The sequence below is a fragment of the Chanodichthys erythropterus genome, chromosome 22 (assembly GCF_024489055.1).
Source record: "Chanodichthys erythropterus isolate Z2021 chromosome 22, ASM2448905v1, whole genome shotgun sequence".
NCBI lineage: Eukaryota > Metazoa > Chordata > Actinopteri > Cypriniformes > Xenocyprididae > Chanodichthys > Chanodichthys erythropterus.
Window position 1 is genome coordinate 3,437,344 of NC_090242.1, and position 27,656 is coordinate 3,464,999.

General features: G+C 34.9%; 1 protein-coding gene across 2 annotated transcripts in view; it reads left to right on the plus strand.

The window, feature by feature from the left end:
• Window positions 1-19,934, plus strand: part of dacha (dachshund a) — a 198,641-nt gene extending 178,707 nt beyond the window's left edge. For both annotated transcript variants that reach the window (XM_067376764.1, XM_067376766.1), the window contains 5 exons: window positions 2,390-2,535; window positions 3,047-3,194; window positions 5,333-5,479; window positions 9,761-9,826; window positions 18,484-19,934. In XM_067376764.1, coding sequence (XP_067232865.1) covers window positions 2,390-2,535; window positions 3,047-3,194; window positions 5,333-5,479; window positions 9,761-9,826; window positions 18,484-18,521 — 545 coding nt within the window. In that variant the 3' untranslated portion in view covers window positions 18,522-19,934. The remainder of the gene's footprint in view (window positions 1-2,389; window positions 2,536-3,046; window positions 3,195-5,332; window positions 5,480-9,760; window positions 9,827-18,483) is intronic.
• Window positions 19,935-27,656: the final 7,722 nt, after the last annotated feature.

Sequence of the window (27,656 nt, forward strand, 5' to 3'; positions counted from 1 at the left end):
CTGGCCAGATTAGCCGGGGTGAATCATGACTGCTCGCGCTCTTTCTTACTCAGCCCCAGTTCTATCTGTTATTGCTGGTGCAGTGGGGCTATAGTTTGTGGCCTGGCACTGTGGGTGGGGAGGGGTTGCCTATGGGGCTTGTGGCTAAAATATGGATTGTGTGTGTGAAAATAAGAGATTAACTACTATATGGAGGTTTGGACACAGCAGCTTTCTGTTTCATCAGAAATACACAGTGAAGTGCTCACTCGGTTTATATTCTCCCCGCTGAGTGATATTCGCGTTTACTGTTTCTTAGTGTACAATCGAGTCTCGCTTTGATCGTAGCCAGTTCATCCTCTTTGAAACAAATTTGTAACTCACTTCATGGTGAAGTATCATTTTTTGAGATTAAAATGCTTTCTTTTGTCCCAGTTTGTTATGCAGGGACTATAAGTGGGCAATTTTTAGGTTGATTTTATAACTGTGGCAGCATTTAAAGATTGCTCTGTTTGTTTGAGTGCCCTGAGCATCCCAGCACAGCAACAACTCAACCAATGGTATGAGTTTGGGGGTGGGTTTATCGGTTTGTTTGGCCAATGGTAGAGAGGGGGGGGGGGTAATATTTGAGAAACCAATTTGAAAACAATCTTTTTTAATTCTGCTTGGTGACACAGAAATGACACAATTTACTTGGAATAGGTTTTTCACTACATTGAAAAAGATTGTAGAGACAATTGACACGCAAAGGGTTAGTTCACCCAAAAATGAAAATTCTGTCATTAATTACTCACCCCACACCCATAAGACTTTCGTTCATCTTCGGAACACAAATTAAGATATTTTTGATAAAATCCGATGGCTCAGTGCGCCCTCCATTGCCCTCCATTAACACTTTCAATGCACAGAAAGCTACTAAAGAGTACAGTTCATGTGACTACAGTGGTTCAACCTTAATGAAGTGATGAGAATACTTTTTGTGTGCCAAAAAAACCCAAAATAACGACTTTTCAACAATATCTAGTGATGGGTGATTTTAAAACACTGCTTCATGAAGCTTCGAAGCTTTACAAATCTTTTGTTTCGAATCAGTGGTTTGGAGCATGTATCAAACTGCCCAAATCACGCCCCCAGTGGTGAACCATTGAAATCTCGAAACAATTATTATGTAACGAAGCCTCGTTTACTGAAATCATGTGACTTACGTGTACACGCACTGAACCACTGATTCGAAAGAAAAGATTTGTAAAGCTTCGAAGCTTCATGAAGCAGTGTTTTGAAATCACCCATCACTAGACAGGTAGCAGTCCTGTTGGATGAGGAAGATTCATTCTGATCTGCTCTGATGAATAGATCCGTTTAGATCCAACTCTGATGGACGACAACAACAAAAAACTCCCTGAGACTTCCTAGCTCTTCCATCCAGATAGCAAAATTCTCTGTTTTTACTGTTATTTCTATTCCTTATGTTCTATTTTTATTATTCTTTTTTATGTAAAGCACTTTGAATTACCATTGTGTATGAAATGTGCTATACAAATAAAATTGCCTTGCCTTGCCTTGCCTTAGATAGTGTTGAATAAAGTCGTTATTTTGTTTTTTTGGCACACAAAAACTATTCTCGTCACTTCATAACATTAAGGTTGAATCACTGTAGTCACACAAACTGTTTTAAATACATCTTTAGTATCTTTCTGGGCATCTGAAAGTGTTAATTGTCTTGCTGGCAATGGAAGGCACACTGAGCCATTGGATTTTATCAAAGGTTACAAAGTGAGGTTACAAAAATCTGGCGGTGCGCGTACAGTACTCGCGAATTTCGCGTCATGCACACTGTATGCTGACCCTCGCGTATTTTTTTTTATAGCGTTTGCCAGTGTTTACTTCCTTTACTTTTAACAATTAATTTGTGAAAAATGCTATAATAAGATTACAGAATCAAGAGGTTGCTATTTAAAGAATAAATATGTATTTTAGAGGGTTTTTTCCCCATCACATTCCAATTATTTTATTTCCATAATGATTTATTTTCAACTAATTTATTTCTAATTTAGTAAATATTATGTAAAATAAATAAGTATAAATTTAAATTGCAGCATGTGATTTTTACTAGCTTTAAATTAAATACTCTGATATCATATTATATATATATATATATATATATATATATATATATATAAGCTTTTAGTCATCCTGCTCTCTAAAAATTTTGCATTGGCCATCAAAAAAAAAAGTCAGTCAACCACTATTTTACACAGAACAAAATAAAACCGTTATGATGCCAAATTGAATAACAATAAATTAAATGTAAATTGTAAATGCTCATTACGGCACGTGTTAAAATGTTAATGTCGAAAACACTGGTGTGACTATTCACAACATATTCATATTATGTTCTGTGTTTTGCCAGATGAGGCTCAGTTAGCTTTGCCCATGCAGAAGACAGGGTTTGAGAAGCTTCCTCTGGGCACTCAGACTCTTCCTCCAGGCTTCCCCGCCCCCTTCCTGTTTGCAGATGGCCTCTCTTCCGTGGAGACATTGCTCACTAACATCCAGGTACATTCAGTGTGTGTTTTGTTAGCGTATGTTTGTAAGGAATAGTTCAGTCCAAAATTAAATGTCATAATCTACTTATGTTCCAAACCCATATACTGTAATTCTGACTGATGTCCAAGATTGCCAGTGAATGATTTAAATTTCAGTGTGTTCCTCACACAAATCCATTGTATAGCTTCAGAAGACTTATGGATGTGTATATAAATGTGACTTATGGATGTGTACTATAAAATCTTATCAACAGAAACTGGGAGAGTCAATATGGGTAGATTGATTGACCACAATTGATTTTGTGTTTTCAGTTTACATCTTGATTGTTGTAATAATTATATAAATTAATATAATTAAGTTACCCTGCAACCCCTTTGGAAGTTTGCTGAGGACCTCTAGTGGGCCCCGGCCCCCTGGTTGAGAACCGTGGCTTAAAGTATATGCATATTGCATAAGGCAACTGTGGATGTTTATCTGTGTATTAAAATCGACTGTGTCTTGTGTTGTGTTGGCGGCTCAGGGTCTTCTGAAGGTGGCTGTGGATAATGCCCGTGTGCAGGAGAAACAGGTGCAACAGGAACGCAAGGAGTTAAAGATGGAGCTGTACAGAGAAAGAGAGATGAGAGAGAGTCTGGAGAGACAACTCACCTCTGAACTGCACAGCCGAGGTACGTACACACCTGATTCAGCTTAAAGGGTTAGTTCACCCAAAAATGAAAATTCTGTCATTACGTACCCTCATGCCGTTCCAAACTCGTAAGACCTTCGTTCATCTGCAGAACACAAATTAAGATATTTTAGTTGAAATCCGATGGCTCCGTGAGGCCTGCATAGGGAGCAATGACATTTCCTCTCTCAAGATCCATTAATGTACTAAAAACATATTTAAATCAGTTCATGTGAGTACAGTGGTTCAATATTAATATTATAAAGCGACGAGAATATTTTTGGAGCAGCAAAAAAACTAAATAACGACTTATTTTGTGATGGCCGGTTTCAAAACACTGCTTCAGGAAGATTCGGAGCATAAATGAATCAGTTTATCGAATCATGATTCAGATCGCATGTCAAACTGCCAACGGCTGAAATCATGTGACTTTAGTGCTCCGAACAGCAGATTCGATACACTGATTCATTATGCTCCGAAGCTTCCTGAAGCAGTGTTTTGAAATCGGCCATCACTAAATAAGTCGTTATTTTGGGGGTTTTTGGCGCTCCAAAAATATTCTCGTCACTTTATAATATTAATATTGAACCACTGTACTCACATGAACTGATTTAAATGTTTTTAGTACATTAATGGATCTTGAGAGAGGAAATGTCCATTGAAAAATGTCACAATTGATTACAAAGAGACAAGCAAGTAAAACATGAATTAAATGTGACATTGAAGTAGAAGGCACTACAATAATCTTTTACAGTATATAATATTAAATTTTTACAGTATATAATACATGATATAATAGTTATATTTTAGGTCCAGAGTTCCCACAGTCATATAAATCATTAAAAAATTATAAAAAAATTAATGGAAGTTTCTATAGTAATTATATTACTTTTTTTTAAATAAATATATTAAATATTTATAATATTATTTATGTAATTATAATAAATATTTATAGCCATTAAATAGTAATTATTTATTCATAAATACCTTTATAAATTGTTTAAATTAAGTCTTATCCAGTATTCACAAATGACTGAAAAAGTCATGGAAATTCACTGGTCTCACGATGATCTTCATTTTCTTTTAGTAAACACATTAGCGCATGACGAACACTCAGAAAAAGCTCAGCGTATGCCGCCGGTTCTCTCCCTTCATCGCAACCAATCCGTGTCACTAGTGGATTTACTGCCAATTCAACTCCTGCCGTTTGCGCCAAGAAATTAAGCCAATTATTCAGCTGGATAACAACTCTGACAATATGTACAAACACCTCAATAATTTATTAGCCATGGCTGTTACAGCATTTCATGTTATTTTAATGCGCACTGTTATATGGTGGATGATTTGGCCAATCAAAGGCAAGTAATTAGAGGTGCGAGGAGGAAGGGACATACATTTAACGCTGTAAGCGAGCGAACACGCCAGGAGCTTGTTTTAAGGTCTTCTGCCAGACTCTGAGTGTTTCAAAAGGCTGTTAATTGCTGTGAATCCACATATACACAGAGTTGATTATGTTTGCACATATTCGGAGATTGTGTTGTGTGAAAACATTGTGCTGTGTGAGCATGATGTGTTGGCGTGAGGTGTGTACAGCTGTTGTGTTGTGTATTGATAGGTTTAACTTGATCACTCGTAGTTAGACTCTTACAAATAAAGGTTCTCAAATGGCATCAATGGTTCTGTGAAGAACTTTAACATTGTACAAGAGGTTCCTTATGGTGAAAACCAGCAACTTCATGCCAAGAAAAAAAATGGTTCTTCTATTGTGTCGCTGTGAAAACCTCCTTTTGGAACTTTTATTTTTAAGATTGTAGGGTTAGTGATTTGAACAAACCCTTAACCCTGAATATAAGTAGTAATAGTGATGCCCAAGCAAACACCACCAACTAGGCCATATTTCCATTAGTTTATTACTTTGAACGTCTAAAAACCTTGCAATTTTACATATTCTTTCTGAAAGCTGTTGCACGTAGCGCACCATATGTTTTTGTTTTGCTAGTGCTAATGAGCACTTTCAAGTCTCTAATGTGTGAACGCGAGTGTGTGCTGGCGTCGTCTTGTGTTTTCAGACACCATGCTGAACGAGCGAAGTGTTTTACGTTTGAATTTTTGTTCAAACCTTTTTCTTGTCTCCCTCAGCCACTATTCAGAAGCGTCTGAAGAAGGAAAAGAAGGCAAAGAGGAAACTGCAGGAGGCTCTGGAGTTTGAGTCTAAGAGGAGAGAGCAGGTGGAACAGGCTCTCAAACAGGCCACATCTCCTGAGAGTCTCCGCATGAGTCTCAACGGTGGGGTTCTGCTTTTTGACACCTAGACTAACTAGTGTCCTAACTAGATTTGACGCAATAAATGACAAGCCCATGGTGAAATCTCACTGGTCCAAAATCCTGCTCCATGTAGTTATGATATCAACAGGTTAAACACATTCCTGAAGTCTCAATTTTTTCTACCGTGAGTTTAGAATTTGTTAATCAATATTTGCTTCTGTAGATGCCAAAACACTTGTTTGCATTTAGCACATTACAGTATTCATAATAGGGCTAGTTAAAAAAATATCGATTTCTCGATTTAATTCTTATTTTTACAAACCAATATCGATTCTTAAATCCCAAAAATTGATTAGTCTAGTCTGTTTTCAGTTGATGAATGAACAGAACATAGTTCTTTAGTGCGCCTCCGATCCAATAAATCACAATAATCTTTGTTACTTTTGATATGAAGCAAAGTCTCAGATTTCAAATGACGTCCATCTTATTATGAGATTCAAAAATAAAGACTGTTTTGGTGCTGTTTTAATGTGGCGTGACAGATCGCTGTAGCGCCTCAGTTAAAGAGAAGTTAAAGTGAACATCCTCTCCACTTTAATACCAGTTACAGCGTGAAATAAACATGAATAAACATCTGAAGGTATGTTAAAAGATACAGTACAACTTACCGAAATCCGTATCATGTCTCGTGTAATTGCTAAATCAGTGTTTCAACCGCGGAAAGACGTCAATAAAACAGCTTGTAAACAATGTCACGTAACGTCACATTTACCTCAGAAAAACATGTTCAGTGATAAACTCGTTAGTCAGCTAGAAAAGTGTACTCGAGAAAGCAGCATTCTGATAAATATAGCTATGAACAGTTACATATTCATTATAATTTTTAATGTTCTTCAATATTTCATGCATGTTTGAATAAATCACTTATGACAGCCAAAATTTTAATATATATATATATATATATATATATATATATATATATATATATATATATATATATATATATATATATATATATATATATATATATATATATATATATATATATATATATATATATATATATATATATATATATATATATATATATTATATATATATATATTATATATATATATATATATATATATATATATATATATATATATATATATATATATATATATATATATATATATATATATATATATATATATATATATATATATATATATATATATATATATATATATATATATATATATATATATATATATATATATATATATATATATATATATATATATATATATATATATATATATATATATATATATATATATATATATTTATATATATATATTATATATTATATATATTATATATATATATATATATATATATATAAACAATTGGAGAAATATGATTATGCAATTCAAAACTTTAGTTATTATACAAAAAAAAGTGTAATTTAAGTGAAGTAAAAAAAAAATTTCCTTTAGAAAATTTGCCATGTACTGTAACTGAAATACTACATCCAAAATAATCAATATCGAATCGAATTAAATCAAAATCGTAATCGAATTGAATCGCAAGCATGTGAATAGAAATCTAATCAAATCGTGGAAATTGTCAATACCCAGCCCTAATTTGTAATATAACATTAAAATATGAATATTGTTGGACGCAACCTTGAAAGATCCACCAATCAGAGAAGTCACTGTTACCATGCCAAAAGTCCTCAGCAGTGACCGCCCACTCCCATGAACCATTGCAAATGTCAACTGAGTCATTTTCCCTAAAGTTACATATTTTCAAAATAAACTTCAAATATATTGTTTTTAATGAATGACATTCAGTGGATTATATCATACAGTTGTTTGGGATTTAATTCATTTCTCAGTGCTTAATGGGTTGAGTAGTTATCCAAATATACATGAGATTTGACTGCATACTCACTTGCAAAAAGTTTTTATTAAGTATTAGTTTTTATTAAGGTATGATACCTTAAAAAAGGCTTTGTGCCAAAACATTGGTTAATAAAAACGTTTTGCAAAAGTGAGTGTGCGGTCAAATCTCATGTACATTTAGATTTCTCTCTCGAGCTGCACCTTGGACGGAGTGTGTTTTATGTCTTTTTTGGTTACTTGAGCAGCTATCCCACATATAAGAATTTTGGCTTTTTACCATTCTCTTTTTTCATATTTTCTTATAATATGCTTTGTGGTTAGGTTTAGGGCTTATAACAGTCCATTGAGGATATTTTAAAAAATATATATACTGTATATGTATGGAGAAATGAACGAATACTTTCAGAATCACTGAAAAAGTGAGTGGTCAATTGTACATTTTATCAAATGTGTTATATTTGGCTGTGATTATGTTGCTTTCATTGACAACAGAATATTGACTTAAAGGGTTGGTTCACCAAAAAAATGACATTTCTGTCATTAATTACTCATCCTCATGTTGGTCCAAACCTGTATGACCTTTGTTCATCTTCGGAACACAAATTAAGTTATTTTTGATGAAATCCAAGAGTTTTTGTTTGTTTGTTTGTTTGTTTGTTTGTTTTGTGGTAATTTCATTGCTTTCTATGGGAAATAAAAAAAAAAAATTCATAATTCATGTTCCAAAGATGAACAAAGGTCTTACAGGTTTGGAATGACATGAGGGTGAGTAATTAATGACAGAAATTTCATTTTTGGGTGAACTAACCATTTAACACTGGAAACTTGTCAGGTCACACCTTGTTTTGACATGGTGTAACACACACAGGCATACATGATTTCTCTTTACAGTCTATCCTGTGATACTCTCTCACACTATCTTTAAAGATCTGCCTATTCAGAGCTTTCATCTGTTTGTCCATCAATATTTCGTTCAACCTTCTGTTCTTTCTCATATTTTTTTAATTGGTGCTGATATTGGTATTTCCGTCTCAGTCATAACTATTAGCGATGCATTAGCGTCATAATCTCAGCTGAGGAAATGGAGCCTGATGTTTATCATAAACGCTTTAAATGCGCACTTATCAAGGCCAAACCATTTTCCTAATCGCTCGCTGTTGTTTTGATTACACTTGTTTAATTGTGAATATCTTAACAGAAGCAGAATTTGAATGGAGGGAAAAAAAAAAACATGTTCAAGACATCTGCAAGTATTTTCATGAGTGCTGGGGCAATTTTTAGGCCAAGGCTGATTAGACGTGAATTCATTAGGAGAAATGCCTTTTGTTTTTGCCTTTCATCTGAGGGCAATGCTAGAAAAAGATCCCTATTGTGAACGTCTGCTGTTACGTCACATCTCTCCTCAGATAACGCTACTTCCTCTTTTGTTTATGCCTGCCTTTGTTGTGGAGATTATTTCCAAATGCAGTTCAGCTAAACTGAACTAGGTAGGCAACACGAAATAAAAACAAAAATCTATTAACTTTCATATATTTATTAATACGTAATACCATTCAAAAGTTTGGGGTTGGAAAGATTTTTGAAAGAAGTCTATACTCACCAAGGCTGTATTTATTTGATCACAAAAAAGTAAGTAAAAAGTAATATTGTGAAATATTATTACAATCTAAAATAATACAATTTAAATGAATTTATTCCTGTAATGGAAAAGCATGAATTGAATTTTCAGCATCATTACTCCAGTTTTCAGTGTCAATTGATCCGTCAGAAATCATTCTAATATGCTGATTTGCTGCTCAAGAAACATTATTATCAATGTTGAAAATAGTTGTACTGTTTAATATTTTTGTATACACTATTTTTAATATTCTTTGATGAATAGAAAGTTCAAAAGAAGATCATATATTTTAAATAAAAAATCTGTTGTAACATTATAAATGTCTTTACTGTCACTTTTAAATAGATAAATAGGGGCTTTATCATTTTCAGCAATTCATATTGATATTGTTGGGACATAAAGTAAAAATCTTAGTACAAAAATAGCAGTGAAGTTTATAAATATTTCAGTTGTTGACCACCAAATCAAAGTCATGTGGTGCAACCAATGTGCAGAAACATGCAGAAAAAATAAAATAAAACAGAAAATATTTCCTCTGAGAGGACTCCAGAAGACCCTTGTGACTTTGGATTAGGGTCAATAAGTCTAGTTCAGGTTGGAAAATGTCAGATGGTGCAACTCCATCAAAACAAAATGATATATATATATATATATATATATATATATATATATATATATATATATATATATATATATAAGTAAATATATTTATTTGAGACAAAGATTCCAATGGTGTGTTTTACTGCTAAAGTACATGTAGTGAGAGCTCTAAATGTGTGACGTATTTGGTTTTAGAGGCAGTGATACCAGAGGTGAAGTCTGAACATAATGGCAACCAGCAGGAGAACTCAGCTGTACAAGGTAAGCACTTACACATACTGTATGTACACTACATTTATAGCTACAATAACTCGACATGAGTCATTCAGTATTTGAAAGGAAAAGTAAAAATGGCCGCAGTTGAGAAGATGCAACCAGCCATGTGCTGTACATATGGTCCAGAGGCCCCTCTCTCTCCTGGGACCGAACCCCAGCAAAACTACCAGAGTAAATCCCTGAACTTGCCTTACATCTCATTGGGTCCCTTTGAAGATGTCCAACTCTTTCAGGAGTGAGATTACAAACTGATGTTTTCACGTGCCTTTCACGCTTCCGTTCCCCGAGATCTATTTGCGCTTTACAGCCTTTCTGCACACACTCATACAGTTTCATTCTTATCCCTGTTCCATCTGTCTTTCCCCCTTCCCTTCAAGCTAGCCTCCCAAATCTGGCCAAAAGTTGCATTTGATAAATGGGACCTATTATCAACACGTCTGACGGCGAATTAAAGACCCGCTGCCGTACATCTTATTGAAATGTGGGGCTGGGGGAAGGTGAATAAATACATATGTTTACAGAAGATGCAGTGGAAACGGGCTGCAAAGTGCTCCGCTGAAAATGAGCAAAATGTTTTTCCCCTATATAGCCAATTTCACAGTCTGCAAATAAAGAGACTTCCATTTTTCTTCTGGCTTTGACAGCGGTGCTGTAACAGAGCACTGCTGAAGCGTTCGCAGAGTAGATATCTTTTTTTCTTCTTTGGGGCGGCACCAGGGTTCATTCACAGTGTAGAGGGGTCATCGGCGGGTGATTGTAGGTTTCTTGGGTTGAATCAGACACTACTTCACCCTAAATCTGTGGCCCATCTCATGTTTCAAAGTCTGTAACTTTCAACTCCAGGTCAGATCTACAAAACCTGCAGATCAAAGACACGCAGCCTTAGACTAGACTGACAAATACATCAATTGTTATTTTGTAGGCCGACATCTGGAGACAGAGTAGAGCATGCTGTTGTCAAATCTTGTGAGACATCAAGTAACTCGTGACTCGAGAAAAGTTTAGTGCTCTTGAGTTGTCTTGATACAAGATCAGTTGTTTTCGACCATCAAGTGATTATTGAGCACACACAAAACCGGATTTATTTATTGTACAAACGTAACAATCCCAAACCATTTTGGGCCATGACCCACCAATTGAGAAGCACTGATCTTGAAATCATACAGAGATCCGTTTTGTTGCACTTTTAAACACTTACAGTCAAGCCTAAAAATTGACTAAGGAATAGGCCACTTTTTTTGTCAGAATATTTCTGGCAAATTGGATGGAACGGGGTTGGGGAAGTCCCTAAGTTTCCCTTGCAATTAATTCAACATTATGGAGCCCCTAAATAGACATGGTGATGGAGAAAAAAAAGGAAAAAAAAAGAGAGGTAGGAACAATCCTATTTCCATTTATTTTGCACGTTTTACATTTTCTCACAAAAATGTTTGCATTCCCCGAAAAATAAGCGCAAAAGTTTGTGAGTGAACACAACGTTTCTAGTGGAAATGCAAAACTTTTGTGAGAGAATGTAAAAGAATTTAAATATATGTTAAACAAAGACAAATAACATTTTTTTTTTTTGAATGTTGGATTTTCTTTTTATAATAAATACCATTTATTACCACAAAACTCTGTTATTAACATATATTTACAATTACACATAACAGTTCCCAGTTCATTTTGAATTAGACATCTGAAACATGATTAACTACTGTAGCAATATTTTATCTCATTTGCAACCATTTTAGCTGCAGTGTGGAGGCCTGCTTCCAGTGGAATTCCATATAGCCTGCTTTACCAGCCTGTGACTTGAGTTGAGGCGTCACTAATGTGAGCGTAACAGCAGGGATTAGTGTTAGAGCTCTGTCACAATGCCCCTGACCTTTAGAGCAATGAGCAGAACCAGGAAACGGGAAGACCTTTCCCCCATAACGCAGAGGCTAATAAGAGGTGCAAATTAGGCTCTCTACGATGGGGCCGTAATCGCTCTGACACAGTTTTTTGGCTGTTCTGAGCTTCATGAGTAGTGATCAGCACACTACAGCAGAAAAAAAAAACAGCCTTGCATTTAGGACTGCCCACTAATATTCGACTAATCGTTAGTCGACTAGAAGAGGCTTAGTCAACTAAAAATGTTATTAGTCGGTTAGTCGCAGAAAAAAAAAAAAACTTGTGGTCAAGTTACAGATCATTATTGGTGGGTCCTTTTGCTAATTACAGTATGTCAGGCAGGAAATCCTCAACCTCAAATATGGTTTATCATTTGTAAGTAGTAGCAACTTTACATGGCTGCTGACTCTAACGTTAACCTAGATAAATATCCAAGTTTTTGCGGAGTGTGGAAGCTGAAGTATTGGCGCGCTTACTGCATGTCATGGAGGCGCTGGCGTGATCACTTGCATTTATTCTGATAACAGTGGAAAAAAAACTTAAAATACTCCATTTTTGGTCATACAGATAAGAGTAATACATCATTCAAAACTAAAGGGTCTACTTTTATTTGTGTAAACTCACAATAACAAGAAAACGTTGTGCCTTTGTAAAATAAAGAAAACAATCATGATGTGCTTTCTGCCGTCTTCAAAGAATAAACTAAAACTCAGTGTATACTTGCCTCACATACATGATGAAATATCTATAGAAAGCTTGAAAGCGATTATCAAGTGATAGTCAACCAATTCAAGTGGAAATCAAATATTCTCAGATTATATAATCTGTATGAAATGTTCATATAGGCGCATCCACTAATGCGGAGATGACGAGTCTGCATTATCAACTTCATCTCTGCAGCCGAAAACAGAAAACATTATCAACAAATTATTAAAATAATTCTCCTTGCTTTTTTTTCACGAAAAATTCATAATCAATACTTTTGTCGATTAGGCTATGTATTATATATAGGCAATTAAAGGCTCATTAATATGATTTATATGGCTTATTAATATACATGTGCGAACAGTCAACTAATCGCTTAAATGAACAAAAAATCTTTAGTCATCTTCAATATGGTTGATATAATTCAGTTTAAGGCTGTAAAATGATAAATTAATCATATATATATATATATATATATAATATATATATATATATATATATATATATATATATATATATATATATATATATATATATATATATATATAATATAACAATGACTGCTTTTGTTGAGCAAGATTTGAACTATTGATCCACAAATTCATGTTCATTTTGTTTGTGGTGGCAATTCTTATTTAAAATGACTAATTTTGCAATATGAAGGGAAATATTCAACAACAAAATGTGTATGCGATCAGTTGGTTAAGGAATGCTCTGTTTTGTTCAGGAAGAATAAATCCAAGATCATAATGATCCCGTACTCTCTCGGATGCACACATCATCACTTTATCTCTACACTTCTTTATGTAGAAGTTCCATCAAGCTGAAAGAGGAAAGGTGTCCGTGCAATCAGCTTACAAAGTCTGGCAGCCGCCCCACCTGGGGAGTTTGTGTATGAAGTCTGTTGTCCGCTCCACCCCTCCCCGAGCTCCCGAACCTCACCACATTTATCCATTACAGCCGGCAAAAATCTAATTAGCCCGTGCTTCTCTCCCAAGTCGGACTTCACAGTTTTGCAAGCTTAGCAGTGACAGCTGATTTCATTAGGTTTGATTGTCCTTGCCGAGATCCCACTCGTCGGGCTAAAAGCTTTTTGCGCTTTCTCAGGTTCCACCTCTGTGTTGGGCCATTACGATGACCCGTGCCTTTTCTGATTAATCAAGACAAGTGGCGCTAACAGAAAACTGCTGAACACAAAGGAAGGTGACATCATTTTACAAGCCGATTAAGAGAAGTGTGGAGTGGTGGAGGGAGTGAAGAAGGGAGGTGAGGTGAAAATGTAATTAAGGAGCAAACCGAACTCAAAACATTGCAGTCATACTCAATGGGCGCCATTTCAAAGAATTCCGCTCGTGTAACGTCTAACAGTCGGCATAGAGAGTGTGCACATTTCGTTGAGGTCTATCAATATACCAAACATAACCAGTGGTATATTTTCTTCAACCCACTAATTGCTATCATGCGGTGATATAATGAGGGTGAATAATCAAGGATGAGGCAGTGGTTTGTGTTTCGAGATTAAATGAGACCGTGGTTATAGGGAGGGGAGCAGTGTTAAATATGGAGTGTGTTGGTGAGGAGGATGTCCCAGAGGAGGACCACCCTCACCTCCCAATCCATCTATTTACAGTATTCTACATGTGGGGCAAAAGAGCCAAAGATGCATAGGGTTGACCTCATCGCTGGCAACAGTTACTCATTTACTGAAATGGAGAATGTAACGTTTAAACAACTGCCTTGAACACAAGTTAAATATTTGGATGTTTTATGTTAGGGCTACAACAACTAATGTGATTATGAAAATGGTTTGCACTTGTTGAGATGTGGAATAACATGCTTTTCAATGCTGGATTATGAAATGTGCTTTCTTTAGAAGATAAATTGAACAAACACTTTTGCTTTCACAAGTTCATTATAAAAGACAAATCTACAAATATTTTTACAATTAATATGAGGTCATAAAACCAAAAATAATGAGCAAAATGCAGATTAAAATGGTTTTAGATGGAGTTAGCATGTGACAGTGAAAGCTCTCAACATTCACAAAAGATAAATGAATATTCTTGAAGCATTGAATACTAGTATTTTGGCCCACCTCCCACTTAACAAAACAGATAGTGTCCTGCTTTGTCAGGTCTCTGTATTAAGCGTATGAACTATTTGCTCTGGTGTCTCCTGGGTACAGCTTCATCATGGCAGATTTAGTCTGCTGTCAGCCATAGGACTCAATTAATTGCACTTCAGGATATTACTCGTAACTCATATTTCAGAGCAAGTGAAATACCCGCCTTCTATTTATCTCTTCCAGCGTCTCTCCCTCCCTCCCTTCAGCACCTGCAGGCCTCAATGTGGCATTCATACATTGCAAATGGTTCATGTATAATATGAATGTCATGTGTTTATATGGCACATTTGGTATTCATGCTTCCATGTATGCTTCAGAACAAAGAGGGTTGAACATGAGAAAGTACTTCAATTCACAGTTTACCAAGCACAGGCTACACAAACAGGCCCTGCAATTCTTTTTCAACAAACAATCAGTGAAAATCAGTGCTTAATATTATAGAAACGTTTGACTGTCAACTTCTGGAAGTTAAAATAGACATTTTATTTGTAGTTTTATGGCTGAAAAATTTGGGACATTACCTAATTTGTGTGATTCTTATTTTAGAATATTATACTCTGATAAAACAAATTTTTTTCCCAAACTGACTGATATTTGGCTATGTTGAGATTATTTTTCGGCCAAAAACTGCTTGTCAATTTCAAAAACTGACAACCTTGTCAAATGATTATTAATTATTTTTATGTTTAATATTAAATTATTATTATTATTATTATTATTATTATTATTATTATTATTATTATTATTATTATTATTATTATTATTATTATTATTATCTCACACACACACACACACACACACACAACCAGTCAAAAGTTTTGAGTTGGTATGATTTTTATTAATGCTCACTATGGCTGCATTGATATATTAGCTGTTTTATGGTTGCAACCATTACCAAAATTTGGGACATTACAGTTTAAAAACTCCTGTGTGTGTAGTTATTGTATAGTATAAACAAATAAAAATGAACAAAGATTAAATTTATAATTATTATAAAAAATAAAAATAATAAAAAAGATTAAGTAATTAATAATAGGTAATTATAACATTATAATAGACGTTATAATAGACGTAATTATAATGTTAGTCTGGATTTATTGATGAAGTTATTGATCATTTTCTTACAATAACTTGGGTAAGTAACAGTGTAGACTATTTTAGCTTTGCAAATGCAGCGAATGCAATAATTTGTGTGAAATTCCCATCAAGTTACCAAATGAGGTCACTCACAAAATGGGTCATGCAGAGATACAAACATTTTTGGCAATACAATTTTGTAATTAAACTAAAAGAATTGAATATTTTTTAATATATTTAATTGGTAACATTTTACAATAAGGTTTCATTAGTTATCTATTTTAGTTAAATGGGTGATGAACTGAGAATTCAAATTTTTCTTGAGCTTTTGTCATATAAGAGGTCATCATACTTTAAAAATATCCTGTAAGTTTCAGAACTGAAAACTTCCTTGTTAGTCCAATAAAAGATTTTATTGACACCAGACCCAGCAAACGACAGGATTTACAAAGTGGGGATCTATGACGTCAAAGGGCAGCAAGCACCGCCTCCGCAGAAGATGATCAACGCCTACTTCATCACTGCCTGTTTAGCCCCGCCCACTGATTCGCGCATGACATGCAATAGAGTAGGTAGCCTAAGTAACATAGGCCTAAGTGGTGCTAAACCAGATCGAGCTACCAAGCAATAAACATGCTGTTGAGGATTACAAAATATTGTGCAGTGCCTGGACTCGACAGTAATGCAACATGTCAGTAACTGCCTGATCTGATATTAATGATTCATGTACAGTCAGATGATCTTTGTCTGTGTGTCAGTAAATCAAACCCGTGACTAAACGTCAACTTGCGTTGTTTCTCTTAGTAAGACGAAAATAATCTGTTATTTAATGGTGATTAAATTATATAAAGAAAGCGATCAAAGAAAGCTCCCTTTGCAATCGTTGGAGCAGCGTGCGCTGAAGCTGTCAGTCAAACAGCGTGAGTTTATCGTGACTGACACGTGCAAAACTCCCGTTTTATTCAACAAATCTCTTAGTTATATCTCGTTTGTACTGTTAGTGAAGATGAAAGCATTTGTTAGTGTACAGAAATTGAGTTTCAATGACGAGGTCACTGCTTTCATGCACTCAACATGTCTGTGATCGGCTACAGTGTTCATCTCTGCAACCTTTCATGCCACAATGTAAATATAATGCCATAGATCTAAATGTAATGCATCACTTTTCATGATTAGTTAACCTTGAGAGTTGTAATAGTAAAAACGCGCTAAAAGAGAAAGTAATACTTGCCTATTTCAAATGGAAAGATGTTAGCCAATCACAGCAGTGGGCGTTTACACTGAAGTCTCACAGCAGACACGCCCCTTAAAACAGAGCGTTCAAACCAGAGGGCTAAAATCAGGGTAGGAAAAATGTCTTTTATTTATAAATGATGACAATTTTGGATGTAAAAGCATACTAACATTAAAAGTAACATTATAAAACAATAAAACAATGAGTTCATGACCCCTTTAACATGAACTAAGAATTAACAATACTTCTACAGTATTTATTAATCTTAGTTAATGTTATTTTTAACATTTACTAATACATTATTAAAATCATGAATTTGTTAACATTAGTTAATGAACTGTAAACTATCATGAACAAACAATGAACAGCTGGATTTTTATTAACTAATATTAACAAAGATTAATAAATACTGTAACAAATGTATTGCTCTTTGTTAGTTCATGTTAGTTAATACATTAACTAATGTTAATAAATAAGACTTTATTATTAAGTGTTACCATTTAAATTTTACTCCAAAAAATATACAAGCAAGCATGTCCAGGGGGGGCGTAAACATGCCCAGTTTAACATCCGGCTCTCCCTCTCTTACGCTTGCTCATCGTCCATGTACCTTGACAACTGTGCTGTTTTGTTTACATCCTGCATACATATTAGCTCATCTGTTGGTGCTTGCAGAAACGAGCATGTTGAACATGTAAAAGCACTCAAGTCCTAATGAACTGCTTCCTGTGTGACGGTGCGCTGCGAGCTCTCCGATTAACATGCATCTGCAGCACTCCTGCCCCTCAACCACCAGCTGTTTCTCTCTGATCTAGTGCTTTACGGCCACAGCAAACATGATTCATTCTGAAAACTTGCTAAATTTTGCTGTTGAAAGACATTAATGTCTTTGTTTTTGTTCCTTTTTTAATTATGATTCTTGAAATATGAAGTCTTTTGATTCTCTTGGGGGTGGTGGAATATTAATTTTAACACTGTTGTGCTAAAATCGAGTGTTTGTTATTGGTTTTCAGGTCAAAACTATATTATGCGTCATTATCATATTATAAAAAGAATAGATAGTGTTCTAAAATCTGATTGGGCCTAATAATATAGCTCAGTCATCAAACTATAGATGGCACTGCCTGACAGGTCTTTTATATACAATCTGCAAGCTACCACTACCACATGACACTAGTTGATCGGCCTTTGCTGATTCTGCAGCCAATGAGATTATTTGCTCAACTTTTAAATAGTCTGATTCTGTGGAGACTACGCTCTAAAAAATGCTGGGTTAAAAACAACCCAATTGCTGGGTTTGTCCATTTTCAACCCAACTTGGGTTGTTTTTAACCCAGCATTTTTTAGAGTGTACGATCAGAATTCCTCTGAAACCCTCCACCTCCCCCAGCTCCCCCGGTCTAGATCGGCTATGGGGTTTATGTACTGTATGTTTATTCATGCAGCAGCAGCAGCATGTCTTACATGCTCACAGAGGCATGTCTGTGTATCTAATGGTAGTAGCTAGTCTAGTCCGCCAAGACATTAGCATTGCCATATTCATTAATATGCCAAAACTACTTGGAGTTGTCATGACTGAAATATACATGTAAATCACTGTAATTCACTGCTTTTTCTTCATTACAGAAAACAGACCCTACTCCAAACCTCCCATCATGTACTGAAGCCTTGCATCTTTAGTCCCACAACCACGACAGACGTCTCCGCCCACAGATGGCTGGGGCGATGCAGAGAGGGGTTCGTGGGGCTTTTTCCTGGTGGAAAAGTGGTGCGGGTGGCCAGTCACCTGAAACCCATGTACAGGACTTGAGTGTGTATGTACGTGTATGTGTGTGTGGGTGTGTGCGTGTGGAGGTGCAGTGCTTTTGGGTCCTCATGAGACGTGTGTTTCTGGAGCACTGCTTGTTGCTGACCTTTCAACACCACACACACTGACTTGTAAAAAAATGTCTTTCTCTCTTGTTTTGACTACTTCTACATCCCACACTTTTTTTGAGATTTAAAAAAAAAAAAAGTTTTTTTTCTGGATTAAAATCTCATTACCTGATGAATTACCCTTCTTTATGTGAAGCACACAACATCACCCTCCTCTAATCTCCAGTTTTTATTATTATTATTATTATTATTATTATTATTATTGAGTGTTATCTGCTGATCCCCCATGATTCTGTGCACCAGTGATTCTGAACAGCACAACTGTCTTGACGAGTCTGTAGAGAACTTTGTCCACAGCACCTCTACGTACATGAAGGGACAAATGAGACAAATATTATGCTGACAGACTCCAAATAAGACGTGTGCTTCTTTAATAAACATTGTCTACAATTGTTGTTTTGCCTTTCAAGAAAGGGATTCTATATCAACATTTTTCTTTCTAATTTGTTGGGGTTTTTCGTTGTTTTTTGTTTTTTAGAAAGTGTAGAAATATTCTCCTCATGTTGTCGTTTCCCTGCCTTAAGTTTATTATTCTGGTGTTTATTTTATTATCTGGTTTGTTGTTTTCCATTGTATTTTAATCAGCATTTCAAAAGAATGCTTAAGTGATCTTGAAACAACATTCTTTGTACGTCTTTGCTGTCTTACTTTGCCCAGCGACAATGTTTTCTCTATTGCAACTTAACTTAAAAAGTAAAAAAAAAAAAAAAAAGTGTTCATTTGATGTTGCTATAAAAACAGTATTACAGTACTCCCCCCTTCTGTTTTTACCTGTTTATAAAGACTTGTAAATGCTTTAGCGTTTGCTATCCTGACGTTGTTATTACGTGGATACATTTTTAGTGACACAAAAGAGATGAGAAGTACCCTTATGCACATCCAGAGCGAGCATGCTTGTAAATACAATGATGAAAAATGAAACGTATCGATTGAAAATAAAACGCTGCCTCTTCAGATCTATTTTTAAACATTTCTAGCAACTCCATAGGTAACGCGATCACAAATCGGCAGCTATCAATGATGTTGAATCTTGTTTTAAAATGGCAACAGACACTTATCACAGCCTTGCACATGCCACAACGAATAAAACACCCCTATGGACATCTTGGTAGGTTTTTTGTTTTCTTTGAGTAATAAAATTAAGATGGAAACATTTGCCTGGTTTGCCTCAATCATTTTCAGAGCTGTTTTTGACTTACATGAATTGAAAGAAATCCTTTATGCTCACCAAGGCTGCATTTATTTGGTCAGTAATGAAAACAGTAATATTGTGAAATATTATTACAATCAGGCTTGGGAGGTTTACTTTAAAAATGTATTCCATTACAGTTACAAATTACTTCATAAAAAAAGTATTCAGTAACGTAATCCAAGTACGACAATATGAAAATAATGTAATCTGATTACTTTTGGATTACTTCAAGGTCAGATAGATAGATAGATAGATAGATAGATAGATAGATAGATAGATAGATAGATAGATAGATAGATAGATAGATAGATAGATAGATAGATAGATAGATAGATAGATAGATAGATAGATAGATAGATAGATAGATAGATAGATAGATAGATAGATAGATAGATAGATAGATAGATAGATAGACAGACAGATAGACAGATAGATAGATAGAAATTTGGGGGGAATCAACTTTACTATAAATAAATACTATAAATAAATTGCATTTTTCAATTTAATTTGAATTATTTCTTCTCAATTTCTGCTAGTTTTTAATGTTACATGTTCCATACTTTTGAATGGGTCTCAACAATAAAACTATTTTACAAATCTAATAAATTATCTATTGCAATATTATTATCGTTGTTGTTTAGAGCTTAGAAATATAAAAGTCACATCAGATCATAACCAAACTGAACAACCACAGATCAAACATTTCTGTTTATGTTTGTTCTGCTTTAATTTTAATGTTTAGTATTATGGTTACTTTTAAAACCTATTATAACTAAGCAATCGTGTCTCTTTCCACAACTTGGGAATCCACAGTCCCGAATACATATATGTAAAGGGCTATTCAGACATCTAGTGGCTACAGTATGGTATTACAGATTATTTTTTTAGTTCTTTGATAAAGAAAGTGTTTTCATAGCTGGAAGGCAGAGTTTGCACTGTACAACCATGTTTGCATTTTCTTTTTTGAAAACAAAATAAAATTTCCATGAATTGAAAACGTTTTTCCCCGCGGGAAGCATCGTTTCAACTAGCAGCAGTGATTCAATATGCGTCTGAGGAGATTGTAGATGGGTGTTATTTGCGTATGCACCAGCAGGTGGCTTACGTGAGTCATCACTGGCAACAGAACCAGGAAATACTGTATAATCATGCAGCGCTTAATGTGTTATTATGGCAAAATAATGATTTATTTAGTTTTAAATGAAACTATTGTAATCCTGATAGTATCCCCCCTTTTTTCAAAATGTAACTGGAATCTGAATACAACGTTTTTTGACGTAACTGTAATGAATTACAGTTACTGTTTTTTTTTTGTATCCTGATTATGTAACGCCATTACATGTATTCCGTTACTCCCAACCCTGATTACAATTAACTTTCTTTTTGAATATATATTTACATTACCCCAGTCTTCTGTGTCACATGATCCAATTTTTTCTAAAATGCTGATTTGGTGCTCAAGAAACATTTCTAATTATTATTGTGCTGTATAATATTGTTGAGGAATGTTTCATACTTTTTTTTTCCCCAGGGTTCTGTTTAAAAGAACAGCATTTATTTGAAATATATGTATTTTTTGGGAACACTGTAAAAGTCTTTACTGTCACTTTTTCTCAATTGAATGCATCCTTGCAGATATATCTTTATGTTAGTTATTTCCATATATTATATTATATTATATTATATTATATTATATTATATTATATTATATTATATTATATTATATTATATTATATTATATTATATTATATTATATTATATTATATTATATACCCCACCCTCTAGTAGTGTTGTCAAAAGTACCAACTTCAGTACCAAGTCGGTACTGAAATTTTAAAAATGTGAAGATACCATTATTTCCCCCTAGCATTTTGAGCGCTGTTTGCAACACCTCTGATTGGCCATTGTGTTCACTCGCTCAACAGATATGTCTGAGATTGGCTACAATGATCAACTCTTCAAAAACATGTTGTAAATAGACATCTGTGACGCTCTTCACTGGGCGTTTACTTGGATAATATATATATACACCACTAATATATCCACTGATAGACTGATACGCTGATACAGTAGATGCCTGCTTTCAAACACGTCACAGATGTTTATTTACGTGTTTTTGAGGGTTGATCATTGTAGCCAATCACAGACATATCTGTTGAGCACATGAACACAATTACCAATCAAAGCTATTTAAGAATTCACTCAACAGCGCTCAAAATGCTATAGAGGAAATGCTGGTATTGTCACATTTTTTAAATTTCAGTACCGATTTGGTCGGTACTTTTGACAACACTACTAGATAAAAATACTGACATCAGACATTGCAAAACCATATCGGTTGACCTGTAGTTCAAACATTAGTTGACCTTTAGAACTGGTTCTTTATGATAATGACTTTCACAATATCTTTCCCTGATTGACGTTGCGGTAATCAAACTGATTCTTTGAAGCTGAGAGTTTTCCTAAATGCACACATGGGCCTCGCTCTTTAAAAGCCTGAGATTCATTTCACCCCAGCAATCCATAAAAACCTCCGGCTCTGAAGCTCCATTGTCCCGGAGGTGTTCAACACGAAGCAAACACGAGCGAGCACCTCTCACCTGCAGCTGCCAGAGGAACTGACCTAATTAGTCACGTACCGTCAAGCCTCGCAAGCCGGCGAGTAACAGACTACATTTCCCACAGCGACCACTGCACTTCATCTGTTGTCCGTAGCTGCATGGACTTCTGGGAGTTGGAAGAGAAGCAGGCCTCTCGATAGAGCCCTTAGAGCCGCTGCCTGAATTAGCCCTACGTAACGAAAAAAGAAAGAGGGTCCGTTTTTGCACTTCAATTAAAGACAAGTCGTTTGATCTACTCTTGATTAGCCCCTCTCCTCCCTAACTGGCTTTATGTAAAGTAGTCAAAGTACTTCATTTATGATTAGTGATGTTTTTAGGGGTGGGATTGAGGTGAGTGTTTGAAACACAATCGCTGCGGTGGACTATTTGATCAGTGGAAATAAGATAAAAACAGAATCATTTGCATATGTTCCATTAAAAACATTGAATCTGATTAGGGCTAACAAGAAGGCAGGGATTAAAGGAGCGGACGAATGGAGAGTCATACGAGCTTGACATCAGAGCCAGGTGTTCACCTCCACAGTTTCTTTCTCTAGCCTATAATCCATAAGAGCAGATCCATGTCAATTAAAAACATCGTTCTTGGAGTTGAAATATGGCACGTGGCTGGGATCGATAACTCTCAACCTCTTCGGAATGGAGATGTTTGGACAGATTATGCCACCGTGGCCGTGAACGATTGACTGTCATGGAAACATTGCAACACTGCAGGATGTCTCTCCCTCTTAGAGAGAGGTGCCAGAATATAATTGAGCAATATATACACTACATGAGTCAAAATCTGCTAAGGGGTAATAAAGGAATAACAGTTTTAAAAAGTGATTTTCATGAGTTTCAATTCATAAAAGACAATACAAATAACCTTGTGCATCAAAACCACTCCTTTCCTGGTAAAAAAATTAATTTGATTTTCAAAAGAAAGAATTTGCAACAGCTGAATGTAACACTTTTGACAAGCCAAACATGTCATGTGAGTAACTTGTAATTTATTTAAGCCCATAAAAACGCAAAAAGCATTTCGAACGTCTCCAGCACCTTTTTCGTTTACCCAAAAATCAAACATAGTTCACCCCTTATGCACGTTATTGCATATGTCAAAAACGTTCAGGTCAAAACTATATTATGTAAAAATACACTATATATACTCCATAAAATTTTGGTAACAGATTACAAGCAATATTATTAACCCTCTGGAGTCTGAGGCTGATTTGGGGCTTGGAGAAGTTTTGACATGCCCTGACATTTGTGCTTTTTTTCAGTTGTTCATAAACATATTAATGGAAAAAGTGTCATTACACTGTATTCAGCTCAAACTAGGCTACAATAATATGTGAGGAACATGTATGTACATGTTTGTGTTTTTGAAGAAATAATGTTTATGCGTGGTTATTGAAAAAACAAAAAACTTAAGTCACTGAAATAAGGCCAAAAAAAGTATATTAAATCTTTGTTCACAGGACTTCTGGTTATTGGAGGTTGTAGACTACAGCTTTTGCTTCAGAAGTGTGTAAAAAATTATGCTGACTATTCTTTCATATAAAACAATAGAGATATTTAAATTTTGTAAGACACTTTTTGTCAAGAAACACAGTATGCGTGGAGGCGTGAATCTGCATGAATAATGGGCCATTTACCCCTGAGAAGACAAAAGAATCACATAATAATGACCTGAAATGACTTAATGAGGCCTTTCAGTCAGGTAGGATGTGAAAAAAAACCCTCTGTAATCATGTCTCAGCTCATCATAAACAGCAATACTGTGAAATATTACAATTTAAAATAATTGTATTCTATTATATTCTTTAAAATATAATTTATTTTTGTGGTGCAAAGTGTCTGAACAATTATGTTACCTCTATGGCATTTCATATAGGCTTTTAGCTTAAAAGCATGCACATTTGGAGAAATATTGATGGATTCTTATATATTTGTCAATTTTCTATACTGAGAAGTAATATTTATTGTCATCACTATGAGTGCTGGATACTGTGTTTTTAATTCATACTTGCAGCCGGAGGGCACTCTCTGTGCACATTTAGTCCACAAATTATTCTAAAGAAGAAGAGGACATTTCAGGAATGGTGTTTTTAATTCATACTTACAGCCGGAGGGCACTCTCTGTACACCTTTAGGCCTCAAATTCATATAAAGAAGAAAAGGAACTAGGAACTAACGGCATGTCTTCTAGAAATCGCTAACCATGGCTTTACCATCTAAATAAACACTTTTCAAGTCAATAAATACACGATTGAGACGATGTATGCATGTATTGCCTCAGAATTTGCCTCTGAATTCAACAAAGAATTGAGTTAGAATTAATGAAATTGATACCTCAACCATTTAAAACAAGTAATATTTTAGTAAAATTTAAACAAAAATATCTGAATAACAGACAGACGTCAAAGATGAATCAAGAACTCTTTAGTTTTTATTGCGAACATTGAAGACACCTGATGATAACAATTAGAATCACTAAAGGAAAGAGAAACACATGAATTAACAGAGGTTTAGATGCTGATGTTGATTTTATTGAAAAGTTTGGTCACCATAATGGTGATCCGTGTTTCATTTAGTTGGGCAGTTTTTGTAATGGTATTTGCTAATTTTACACATTTTAATTGGTTGACTTTTAAGGAATTAATTTAATTCTAACTCAATTCTTATATGTTGAATTTAATTAATAATATTGCTTGTAATCTGTTGCCACAATTATATTAAGTAGATTATAGAGCGTATTACTTTAAAACAGTGACATTAGACACTAGTGGGAATCAAATGGGCTAATAAATAAATAATTATTACCTTACGATCTATCTATCAAATCCACATCATTTGAATATCACAACATTGGTGTCTGTCAAAAAATAACGTGCATAATACACGTATTTAGGAGAAGCAAAGGTCCAGGGAGTGCACGCATTTCCTGGAAAACCCACACCTCCATATGTTTTGACTATGTCATCGCTTTCCGAGAAGAGGAGAAAATGGCGGCCTGAGCGGCTTCAACATGTTTTCTGTCAGAGACGATAAAGTACGTAATACATTATGCATGTTAGTACAAATTTGTTCTTCACTTGATGAAATTGAATGGGAATGATCAGAGAACTGAATGAAATACTTCAAACTGCTAAAGAGAATAAACACCAATCCAATTTAAAAAAAAAAAAAAAACTTTGCCGTGTTAGTATTCTGATTTGAATATTTTCAATAATTTTCTATTCTTGACTAATGTTTTTTCATAATGTTGACAATAGATGAAGTGTTAAAGGGGTACTTCACCCCTGGAAAGATGAATGTGTATTTAAAATTGGTCATTTATGTAGTAGAAATGTGAAATTATTTTTGAATTTGGAGCTTTCTAGACTGAGAAAAGGCAGAAAATGTATTTTTCACTAATGTGGATGAAAGACAACAACTCCCAGAATGCACTTGTTTTGCTCCCCTTGCAAGGCCACGCCCAAACCGCGCCTATCGGTTACAGGCGGCATTACCAGGAAAATTCAAATAACTAGGCTTGCTTTGTTACATATTAATTCTATAAATCGTAAGTTAGTTCATACATTGACAGCGAAATGGTGCTAAATTGCTTTGTTCTTGGATGTACACCCAAAACCAGATAGTACGTTTCCATCATTTTCCGATTAAGTTAATGATTTGGAGCGATGTAAACAGTGGTTGCGGGCCATCAAACACCCGAAGTTTGGAGATGACACCGTTATAGAAAACCTAAAAAAACGCAGAATATGTAGTCTCCATTTCAAGCACGAGGACTACGAACCAAACATCCTTGCAATGAAGAGAACCATTCTGAAGGACACTGCGATACCGTCGATATTCACTTTCCCAGAGGACGAACAGCCTGGGCCATCTGGTACTAAGCGTATTCGCCTAGAGGTAAGACTCGCTGATACTAGACTGATAACACAGTAGCCTATATGTAGTGTTGTAGGTAGCAGTAAAACTGCAAACTTAGCAAAGAAATGTTAGATAGACAATGACATATAAGTTGCATATAAGTTGACTGTTATCAAAGTAAAGCCTCTGTTCTGTAAAACTGAGTTAGTCTATTTATGCTAACGTTACCACAAAAGCCTGTTGCTGTATTGGTTGAGATGACTGCAGAGACCGATAAATTTGCGAGATGAACCACTGATGTAGTGCAGACTATAACAAAATAATGTTAATTACTGTAAGCTTAAAAATATAATTGATACCCACTTTTGATAAAATCTGTGATCTATGTCCGTGAGTAACCTCAAACGCGCATATGTATGGGCGTGGTGAAAAAATGCGGAACTACCTGCTATTACTGGCTGTAGTTTTAAGCTGACGATGACGATGACGATGACGATTTTTGCGTCATCAGAGGCTTTTTTACTGAATAAAAATGCATAAATCTCTCATCTCGGGCTGATATGAAGGGGGAAAGCACGGTAATTCGAAAATACTAGTGGTATTCTTCTAATACAAAGCTTAATGCTAAATCCTGAAGTAACCCTTTAAATGTTTAGGTTAAATACCAGAATACAGAAATACAGGAAACTCTTTGATTTCATTTCTTTAGCTAATTATATAATTATCATAGTAAAACTAAATCTTTATCAATATAATAATTAGAATTAGATTCTATGTTTAATGTAGTATCTCCGTAGTAGAAAACAGCCAAGCAAATTTCCTTGAAATGTTATGTCCTAATAGTCTTCCTGTTTGTTGCTTTTCCTTTTGATCCAAAATAGTGATTTCTTTTTACAAGGAAGCCAACACTTGGCATCCCACACCTTGAGTGTACGTACACAGTGTTACAAGCAAAATCTTCACACACACACACACACGCACACACACATTCCAGCTCTACAAGACTAAATAAAACCCAAACACAGGTTGTTGTTGGCTGTTAAACTCAGAGTATGTTATTGTAAAGTAAATGAATACATGAGTAAAGGCAGTTGAAAGGGAGTTAAAGAGCTCACTAAAGTGGCTGTCTACTGGGGAATCATGGGATATTACCTACAGGCTGCATTAAACAATTCAAACAGCAGTAAATTTCATTG